General features: G+C 39.1%; 1 protein-coding gene across 1 annotated transcript in view; it reads left to right on the top strand.

Moving 5' to 3' along the window:
- LOC143976080 (nuclear factor interleukin-3-regulated protein-like) overlaps positions 1-10,710 on the top strand; it is a 68,228-nt gene extending 57,518 nt beyond the window's left edge. Inside the window, exon 2 of the mRNA XM_077478554.1 lies at positions 8,588-10,710. Within this exon, the coding sequence (XP_077334680.1) occupies positions 8,597-9,391 (795 nt within the window). The 5' untranslated portion in view covers positions 8,588-8,596 and the 3' untranslated portion in view covers positions 9,392-10,710. The remainder of the gene's footprint in view (positions 1-8,587) is intronic.
- The last annotated feature ends 995 nt before the right edge of the window (positions 10,711-11,705 follow it).

The raw sequence follows: 11,705 nt of genomic DNA on the forward strand, positions 1-11,705 counted from the left end.
TATATATCAGGCTTATAGCAAATGGGGGTCTTTGGGCCTAAGGTAAGACAATCATTGCTCCTTTGTAGGTTGACATTGCGCACTTAGGAGGGAAGATGTAAGGATGCATCCTCTGTAGTCTTACTTCCCTAACCCATGTTACTAGTATCTGCCCCCAAAACAGATCAGTGTCCGCAGTTCATTGCAAGCGCACATTGTCCCTTTACTGGGGCTCAGTTAGGCTCACCTAACTCTCATTAATCAGGCCGCTGTAAGTATCTACTAACTTTCCCCTTGCGTCAGAGGGGGACGGGGTCACGTGACAGGTGTCCCCGTCCTAAGCTAAGAGATCTGTCTGTCAGATCTGTTCCCGCAGTGTCTCCGGTGGAGACAGGATGCGCTCCGCTGGACATCATCGTTGGACCCTGGACCTGGAGAGGAGAGATCATCCATCGCTGGACCCCGGAGAGATGATCACCCATTGCAGGATACCGAGAGTGGATTACCACCGCTGGAATCTTTTTTTTTTTTTCATAAAGGACTTATCCCAATGTCTGTGTGTTTTTTTTACAATTTTTTACACTTTCTTTGTGAAATGGTAGGGGTACAATGTACCCGTTACCATTTCAAACAGGGAGGGCTGGGATCTGGGGGTCCCCTTGTTAAAGGGGGCTTCCAGATTCCGATAAGCCCACCGCCCGCAGACCCCCACAACCACCGGGCAAGGGTTGTGGGGATGAGGCACTTAGCCCCAAAGCACCCTCCCAATGTTGAGGGCATGTGGCCTGGTAGGGTTCAGGAGGGGGGGCACTCTCTTGTCCCCCTCTTTTCCTGCAGCCTGCCAGGTTGCGTGCTCAGATAAAGGATCTGAGGATATGGATTTTTAGGGGGAACTCCACGCCATTTTTTTAAAATAATTTGACGCAGGATTCCCCTTAATATCCATACCAGACCTGAAGGGCCTGATAATTGAATTTGGGGGGACCCCCACGCATTTTTTTTTCTTATCAATGACTTTCAATGACTGTTTTCTGTATTACCGGGATCCGACAATTCATTATAGCCGCAAGTGCTTTTAAATGACTTTTTTTTCCTTCAGAATTGACACTTTGTGCAGGGACAGTTCTAAGCATGGGAAACAAGCACTAATTTACAGGCATACTATACACACCCCCTAGGTACGAAATTGAAAGGAATATTTCACTTTTATTGTTTCACTTTAAGCATTATTAAAATCATTGCTCCCGAAAAAACTGCCATTTAAAAAAAAAATTGCATTGGGGCAGGACCCAGGTCCCCAAACACTTTTTATGACAATAACTTGTATATAAGCCTTTAAAATTAGCACTTTAGATTTTTCATGTTCGAGTCCCATAGACTTTAACGGTGTTCGGATGTTTGAAAAAATGTATTGCCTGTTCGCATGTTCTGATGCGAACCGAACTGCGGGTGTTCGGCTCATCCCTAGTCCTGGTTGCACCTGGCTCTAGTACAGCAATGTAAGGCCAGACTTAAGGACTAGGGGCCACATACCAGCTTACACCGAGTCCCAGAAGCACCTGCCCACACTGCTCACACACCATGACAAACAAGCGGCTGAAAGGTGAACACATGAAAGGATGCTGGAGAAGAACAGTCCATGTGAGGATGCTACAGGATGAGGACGGGGTAGATGGATGGGCTGAGCCTGAGGAATGTCTCTATATACAGGAAGGAAGGTGGGTGTGTATTTATATATATATATATATATATATATATAGCTGTATACACCCATCTTCCTTCCTGTATATAGAGATCTTCTTCCATCATCACTGACTGCAGATATACATCATCTGTCCTGTATACAGTTATATATACAGTAAAAGGACAGATGATGTATTTCTGCAGTCAGTGATAATGGAAAATGGTTTATACAGGAAGGAAGAAGGTGGGTGTATTATTTGGGAAAAATCTAAACTTCTTCCTGTAAGCATATAATTTCTTTGTGCTTAAAAGCACAAAAAATCCCTCTTATATAATGCCGGGAAAGCGCGTCCTTCTTTCTCTCCAAGTAACACAAACAGATGTTGGTGTAACCTTGAGCTCAGTATGAAATCCTGGGCAAAATAGCCAAGTGGCTTTTATTTGTACTAAACACATCGATAACAAAAGGGACTGCTGACTTCAGAATCAGCCAATCAGACACTTGTATTCATTCAAAAGAACCAATGACACACATGCATATCTCCAAACAGTAATACAGTAGTGACGTGTGCAGATGGTGGTGTGCAAAACCATGTGGCAAGCACATGGCTTTGAACACAATTCCCCACAACTCTCCACATTCCCACTGCTACCAATGATGCGAGCCATACCAAACTATGGCCCAGTGGGCCATAATTTTGTATAGTTATACTATGGTTCCCAAATACACCGATCTGCTTACTTAGGAATTTAGGAGTGGCCAGTCCCTTGGTGAGGCATAAACAAACAACCTTAAAAGAGCAAACAGATCCACCATGTCCAAGTGAAGGTTTCCGCATTCAATGGTCTTCCACCAATGTCTGTATGTGCGAATACCCTCACATGAGTGTATTGCAGCAAAACTGACACTGGGGGGCATCTGACAACATACATTAATACAATTTTCCACAACAGTATATAGCTGGGTATACAGTCCACAGGACAGATGATGTAGTCATTATATCTTCAGTCCGTATCATGATGAATGATGCCTTCTCTCTCTCCTCTGGGCTTATCTCTGTGCAGTGCAGCCAGTCAGCAGTCCAGTGTGTGTGTGCTCCAGCCGCCCAGTCAGTCATCCCCTACCTGGGCCCAGTCTGCTACAGTGCCACAGATAAAGTGGAGAGAGAGAGAAGCGGGATTCAGGAAGTGTGTGCGGAACGGAGGGGTGGCTCGGGTCCGGCCGAGAATCAGAGAGGCTCTGCTCAGGCCTTGCTGTGCATCCATTGCAGTCCACAAGTGAGTGATGGGAAAACGGAAGTGATGCCGCAGTTCAGCAAAAAACATCACCCACACTCCTTCGGACCGCACCATTGACAAACAAGCACAGGAATCTCAGGAGCAATCATTGTAGAGTGGGGGAGTTTGCGGGTGCATCGCTTGCGCCCCAAACACTCTCTAAAGACTGCCCAATGAAGCTTCTCAATCAGCTGATTGCAACATGGCAACCTTCCCATAGACAGCAGCGTGTTCGTCACCTGTACACACTTAAAGGGACTCCCTTTTTTATGACTGGATTGGGGGGGAGGTGGCGCACCCCCTATTGGCGGGCCAATATATTTTTCCCTTTTATTTGCAGTGCCACACTAGATACATCGCTATTAAGACCTTCTACTTTTTTTTATTTACCAGGATGACTATATATAAAACATTCAGATAAAGAAACTCTTTTCTGTTTCCATTATTTGATGATGATTATTAGAATTTATTTAATTTCATGATTACTACTGAAAATAATATTAGCATATACAGTAAATAAGCATATGTTGATCAGAGGGTGTTTAATGTTTTATTGCTATCTCTGTGCTAAACAGCAGGATAATGGCTGTGAGTTCAAAAGACAGTAAGTACTTACATAATAAATAATTACATAATGATCACCACAACTAACTGTCTTACAAGGATATATATATATATATATATATATATATATATATATATATATATATATATATATATACTGTATATATGTGTCTAACTTGTTACTTCTGCATTTATGTGAGAGTTTCCTAATCTGAATCTGCTTAAACAGTTTTAACATCTAATGTAAAGCATTTTTTCACTTCACAAGTAACACCTATTAAGAAGTATATATTAATCTGCTGACATTTTATGTGTTTTTATGCTATGTGCAGTGTTTTCGCTATTATGTAAATAAATAAATTAGCCCATTATCAGGACTTTTAAGAGACTTTTGTTCATGGTTAGGGGGAATGAAAAATCCTAGTGTGAAAACTCAGAACAAAGCGGTTAAGATTGGAACCAATAACTATTAGCAAAGATAAAGGGGTATTGGTAACTGAGGATTGAGAGCCAGGGTGGATAGTCAGCTGAAGCCAAAAAAATCAAAACAAACAATATCAAGCAGGGACACAGTAAAAAGAAAAAACATAGGCACAGTAGCAAAGGGCTTTACAACTAATACAGTATCTCACAAAAGTGAGTACATCCCTCACATTTTTGGAAATATTTTTTCACGTGACAACACTGAAGAAATTACACTTTGCTACAATGTAAAGTAGTGAGTATACAGCTTGTATAACAGTATAAATTTGCTGTCCCCTCAAAATAACTCAACACACAGCCATTAATGTCTAAACCCCTGGCAACAAAGTGAAAATGTCCAACTGGGGACAAAGTGTCAATATTTTGTGTGGTCACCATTAGTTTGCAGCACTGCCTTACCCTCTTGGGCATGGAGCTCACCAGAGCTTCACAGGTTGCCACTGGAGTCCTATTCCACCCCACCATGAGGACATCACAGAGCTGGTCGATGTTAGAGACCTTGCGCTCCTCCACCTTCCATTTGAGGATGCCCCTCAGATGTTCAATAGGGTTTAGGTCTGGAGACATGCTTGGCCAGTTTATCACTGTAACCAAATGTCCCACACTCCGCTTGAGTGTTTTCGTCATATACCACTTCCTCCCAGTGTGAATATAGATATCAGATATTCCAACCACTCACAAGCACAAAACAAGACGATACTTGTTTAGTTGCTGAACATGGACTGTTTATTAGTACCAAAATACCTCCTGCTCATATTAGTCTAACAACACAAGTGTAACCAGAAACCTAATTAACATGAGCTAATTAACTAATCCCTTTAAGCAGCCGATGTGACTCCTTGCCCTCCTGAACACTGTTATGATCAGGATTTCACCAGAGGTCAACTTGTTGTCCCCGAGATTCACACAGTAAATTATACATTGTAATAAGTATAAACACAGGACGCCGTCACACAATAGCAGGAGCTCCAGCAGGAGTCGGCCTTTCTCCTACATAGTACAGAGGCCAATGTGATCAGCTCTCTCAACTAAAATGTTGAGTTCAGCATTAAACAAACCAATAATAGTCTTTACATATATCCTGGGAGATATTGTGGATAAATATTACTGTCCCATTTTAAGTAATCCAAGATATATTTTCTCAGTCCCCATGTGCCAGGATGGTACAGGGTGACTTAGACATAACAGGTGCATGGGGAGCTGAAACTTGGGTTCCCCAACTTTTCCAAGGGATTCTTGGTTCCACGGGCCCACCTGTCACAATCACCTTTATCCTCAGCATCTTTAGTATGACAGTGGTTGTCTTGGAGGTGTGTTTGGGGTTGTTATCATGTTGGAATACTGCTCTGCGGCCCAGACTCTGAAGGGAGCGGATCATTCTCTGCTTCAGTATGTCACAGTACATTCATGGTTCCCTTAATCAACTGTAGCTCCCCAGTGTCGACAACCCCAGACCATGACACTCCCACCGCCATGCTTGACTTTAGGCAAGACACATTTGTCTTTGTACTCCTCAACTGGTTGCCACCACACACGCTTGATACCTCTGAACCAAATAAGTTTATCTTGGTCTCATCAGACCACAGAACATGGTTCCAGTAATCCATGTCCTTAGTCTGCTTATCTTCAGCAAACTGTTTGCGGGCTTTCTTGTGCATCATTTTTAAAAGAGGCTTTCTTCTGGCATGACAGCCATGCAGACCAATTTGATGCATATGGTCTGCACTGACAGGCTGATGGCGGCACTCATACGTCTATTTCCCAAAGACAACTTCTGGATATGGCACTGAGTATGTGCACTCAACTTCTTTGGTCAACCATTGCGAGGCCTGTTCTGAGTCGAACCTGTCCTGTTAAACTGATGTATGGTCTTGGCCACCATGCTGCAGCTCAGTTTCAGGGTCTTGGCAATCTTCTTATAGCCTAGGCCATCTATATGTAGAGCAACAATTCTTTTTTTCAGATCCTCAGAGAGTTCTTTGACATGAGATGCCATGTTGAACTTCCAGTGACCAGTATGAGAGAATGAGAGTGATAACACCAAATTGAACACACCTACTCCCCATTCACACCCGAAACCTCGTAACACTAATCAGTCACATGACACTGGGGAGGAAAAATGTCTAATTGGGCCCAATTTGGACATTTTTCACTTAGGGGTGTACTCACTTTTGTTGCCAGTGGCTTGGACATTAATGGCTGTGTGTTGAGTTATTTTGAGGGGACAGCCAATTTAGACTGTTATACAAGCTGTACACTCACTACTTTACATTGTAGCAAAGTATAATTTCTTCGGTGTTGTCACATGAAAAAATATAATAAAATATTTTCAAAAATGTGAGGGGTGTACTCACTTTTGTGAGATACTGTACATCTAGCCCATTCAAGGACAAGCATAATTATGCTTCCCAAACTCTTCACAGACCCATAGACCCAATCAAACTAAACGACTTAATATCACTGCAAAATTTCTTGCAAAGATCCTGGTGACTACAATAAAGCACTTTTTGGGTCAACTTATTCACAAGGACTAAATGAAGTTTGTATCCATTAAGACAGGCTGACAACTTAAGAGGAACCTTGAACCTATACATCTAGCACATCTAGGCTTTTGATATAATCTCATGGCAGTCCTTCAAAAATGGTCTGTCAGAAAGTTCTATTAGGGGTCTCTGTCCTTAACCCTTTGAGGACCAAGGGACGTATTTGTCCCATGTTTTTAATTGTCTGTATCATCTGATTAAGAACTTAAAATACTTTTTTTTGGGGTTTGAGTCAAAATATTAGTTCTTATCAACAAATAGATCTAACTTTTTTCCAGTTATTTCATGAAATGGCTTAGTTACAGCAACTGAAGTATACTAATTAAAAAAAAAAAAATTATGGTAATCTTGCATGCCCCTTGGCTTCTATTAAATATACAATGTGGCACACACCCAGACTGCCCTCTCTCCTTTATACTCTTTATGCTGGCCTTTGAACCCCTGGCAGTACCCTTATGGTCCAACCCCTCAATTTGCGGCTTGAATATCACTGGAACACACAATAAAAGCTTGGTATTTGCAAATAATATTATATGCCCATTTTTCACTGTCCTTCTTAAAGTACACAATTTGATTATAATTGAGTTGAAGCTCCAGTAGTAGCCCCAGGGAGGAGCCAGTGACGTCACCTACAGTGCTCTGTGTGTACTGGATGGGGAGTGAGAAGAATCTAGCTGTATGTAACTGACCTACTTATATGCGATCTAACTGCGGGATATGGGTGAGTGAAATCACCCAAACCCTTAATTTGTTTTTAGTTATACTATCTGCACAATGATTTTGTCCTTTTTCTTTTGAGAATTGCGGCATTTTATTGAGGCTTGAAACAGTCCATCGCATGTCAAGAGTCGCAGAGACTCTGATGTGAGCATCAAGGTATCATACTTTGGATTTTAATTAATCAAGAGAAGTGTCTGGTTTTTTGTCCTACCACGGCACTTATTTATTAACTTTGGGAGTAATTGGAATCACTTTAATAGTGGTGGATGTTTTAATGGAGACTCAGTCTATATGCTTTATTGTTTCAAATTATTTATGTATATAATAATAGTGCAATAGTAGAAGGTTGATATTAGTGCAATATTAACCCTATATATAATTTTTTTGTGATATCGGTGCACAAGACAGTAATTGCAGCAATTATCATTTGATTATCTTTTAATATTTTCACTTGTTTTCCAGTTGTATCACATACTTTTTTTATATTCACATCAGCGCTTTAGTAATATTGCAACAATACGTTTTTTCTTTGTTTTGATGTAAATGTTTATAAGGTTTTTTTTTTTAGATAATAGGAAAAAAAAACTGAAAAAATTGGCAATTTTAAATCAGCACACTATTTTTGTATTTATTTTTTTATTGCTTTATGTTAAAAACCTCAAATAACAACAAAATGCACTAACAGACATACAAAAAAAATGTGTGCACTCTCTTTTCATATTTCAAGTTGCTTTTCTTTTTGTCTCAAAAAAGCAACAAACTAAAAATACAGAAAAAAAAATCCCTAGCCCACAGTCAAACCTTCAAGTGGTTCACATGGTGAGCAGCATGACCACACAGGGAAATCAAATAGCAACATCTGGTCAGAATCAGAGAGCTCCCAAGTTCAGAGCTGGCTTGAATGCAAGGTAAATTACACATATTCATATTAACATAGTCTATCATCACTGGGCTCAAACTATGCACATGCATCTATAAACCTAATCACTGCTATAATGACAGACAGTTGGGAGCAGGAAAAAGGAAGGCAGACAAGAGAGACAGATGAGAGTGGGGCACAAACACAGACAGGAGAAATAGGTCAGAGTGCAATGGAATGGAGCAGAGACACGAAAAAAGTAAAATGGAGATGGGCAGGGCAAAGGCCAAACTCAAAGAAGGCATACATCAGAAGAAAAAAGCAGGGGAAGGAAACATGTAATTATATTATACATAAAATAAAAATAAAATTTTGCTACATCTATGCTAATTATTTTATAACACATAGTACCAAATGCTTCAAGCAACTTTGTCTTCAACTGAAATTATTTAACTTTATTTATTTATTTTTACACAAGCTCAAGACCATGTCTCACATGTGTGAAGAGATTACACAGAGTGCTGAACAATGTAAAAAGAGTCTTGCCCAAGAAAAGACCTACTGTATCTCCAGGCGCAAGAGAGAATTTGTACCAGATGAACTAAAAGATGCTCACTACTGGGAAAAGAGAAGAAGAAACAACCTTGCAGCTAAAAGATCAAGAGAAAAGAAGCGTCAACAAGATTTTGCTATAGAGAACAAAGTGCTAGCACTAAACTTGGAAAACAGCACTCTTAAAGCAGAGCTTCTTTCCATCAAATCTCAGTATGGACTTATGAATCCATCAGACAGCTCCAAATGTGTTCATGACAACCAGAAATCCCAAAGTCAGTTAAAGGGAATTGATCTACCTTTCCCAAATCTCAAATCTATTACCTACACAAGTCAAACTCCTGCCATGCACAAAGTCATCTCCAGAGGTTCTGGCAAAGATCTAAGAGACCTTGCAACATTGGCAGTTGATCTTTCCAGAAAAGAAATCATGAACGATTTTGAGAATTGCAATCAACTGCCCAAAGCAACCACAACATCATCATCATCGTTGTCATCAGCTTTAAACTATGATCTTTGTGGCACATCTTTGCTTAATGTTCATTTCAATGCATGTCTACCTGGTCTACTGGACCACAACAACAATTATCGATTCAATCAAGAAATTCCAGTAGTATCATATTTTTCACTTCCATTTTACTCAGCAATGGAAACTGAACAAAAATTGTCTGCTTTGCCACACAAACTTAGAATAAAGACCAAAACTGTGGGGGCTTTTAGCTTCAATTAGGACATAATGTAGAGTAATATGTTAAGAGATTTGGAATATCATGAGCGTTATGCTATATGATCTGATATCTAGAATAATATTACTTTCAAGTCACATGTCTACCTATGGATGTAGAAGCAACGGTGTATCAATAGATGTAATAATGCTAGGAATAAATACTTGGAAGAAGGATGTATAGGTATTGTGGTTTTGGAAACAAACATTATAGAATTGGTTTGGATTTCTTACTGAATAATCTCTTGTTGACAATTTGCATTGCCAACATTTTTTTGTTTCAAGGCTTTTTGTGTTAAAGACTGCATCACAGGATAGAGATATAATAGAATTATGAAAGCTGTTATTACTTGTTTTTGAAGGCATGCTTTCCAAAGCTATCATCCTTATCCTGTCTTCACTATTTATTTTAATGAGACACTGGCCAATAAGTATACATCCAGGAAAATGTAGGCACACCTGTTCTGCATACTTACTCCACATCAGAAGAGATGCAAAGATAAAGATTAATTCTATCCAGCTACTTCTATTCAGAAAAGGTGCATCTAAATATATGATGTCTTGCAAAATATTATTTCTTTAAAATTGAAAATGTATTATAATATTTGTATTCATCTATGATAACAGTTTTTAAAACAAGAGGTACATCAAGTGAAATCTAAAACTCTGTGTTATTTGCTTTTGTAATAATACTGAGCTGAGACACCATTGTATTTCCTATGGCATGATATTGGAGATCTCCCCCAGCCCTCAATCCAATTGCTTCCTATAGTAAATCTTTACTTCAACGTGCATTATCCTTAAGAGAGCACATATATTAGGGAAAACTAAGCAAATCCATTTTAGCTCTATCGTACATGTTTGGTGTTTTACTAAATGGGGTAAAATTGTGTTTTTTCTTATTTTTTGAACAACATATGTAGGTATGTGTATATATCTGCTTACAAGTTAAAGCCCTATTTGTCTTCAAAAATGCATTACTTGTTAAGACAGAAACAAGTATAAGTTAGGTAAAGGTGAGATGGCCTGTAAGGAACCATAGAACAGTTGTAATTAATATTATAGAAATACCTGCAACTTACAATATTTTATACCAGAAAAATGTAGCTATAAAATATTTCCTGAAATATTCAGCTGCACAGTTATGAAAGGGAGTGTAACCCTCATCGACTAGAGAACAGCTGGGGTTTCAATCAGTTTAAGTACTTAAAATTATATTAAATTTGTTCATATTTAACACCTTATTAACCTTAGGTTAATTCTCATTAACCCATCTCCGCTTCTCTCCTTAGGTATCATTATTCTGCTGCTGAGTTTTATTTTGTTATTCCTATTTTCTTTCCATTAATATGTAAACTTTATTTGTTTTCATTTCTTTTGCTTATTTTTTGTGTTGCTTTAAGAAATACACCAAATTGGAAAGTCTAGTTGTTTTACAAATAAAAACTCGTTGAATTTGTTTTTCCTTTTTTTATATAGATTTCTGTGTTATGTTAAGAAGTGACAAAATTATTGGTGAATAATTAGTCGCAAAACAGAAATGTAAAAATTACTCTGGGGTTCTTAAGCATTATATAACACAGCAGAACCCTTCTAGCGCTTCACTGCTTCCACAAGGGTAAAATAAAATCTTTCGACTCTCTGACAGAGGAATTTGAGGAATCGTGGTTCTATATACAACGTCACGATTTCCTTCAGAATAGCCAACACTCCCTACAATCTCCCTATTACTCCTTTTGAATTGATTTGTTATAAAAGGACTCAGGTCCATAAACAACTTCTTTAGCCTACTCATGGCTAACCCAAGAAACTCAAAACGACACTAACAAACATAAAAAGGCTTTTGAACTGCTACTCAAAGTCAAAATCACTGATGCTCAACGGGAGAAAGCCTGCATTTTCACCCATAAATGTTCACTAAGCATGAAAACACAGGAAATCTCCTATTCTTACACAGTGGTATATCACGCCACAAAAAGCCAGGAGGTGGTTCCCATTGACTTAAGATACTTGCTGGAGATGCTGTTTGAATAGAGGCACATTCATACACATGTGGTGGGCCTGCCCACCAGTCCTTGAATATTGACAACAAATTATAAAATGGATTAAACAGATCAGTGTGACTGAACTGGTCTTAAATACTGCAGTCTGCTTATTACATATACATTTATACTCAATTGGAAAGTATAGGAAATCAATTACTAGGCATCTTCTAAATGAAGCTAAGGCCCTCGCCCCTTTACATTGAAAATCCACTCATGTCCCTTTGATCAAGGACTGGTTTGAAAAGGTTAACACTGCCAACAAAATGGAAGAAACC

The sequence above is a fragment of the Lithobates pipiens genome, unplaced genomic scaffold (genome assembly GCF_037356315.1).
Source record: "Lithobates pipiens isolate NorthernLeopardFrog02 unplaced genomic scaffold, aLitPip1_a1.2 Scaffold_13, whole genome shotgun sequence".
NCBI lineage: Eukaryota > Metazoa > Chordata > Amphibia > Anura > Ranidae > Lithobates > Lithobates pipiens.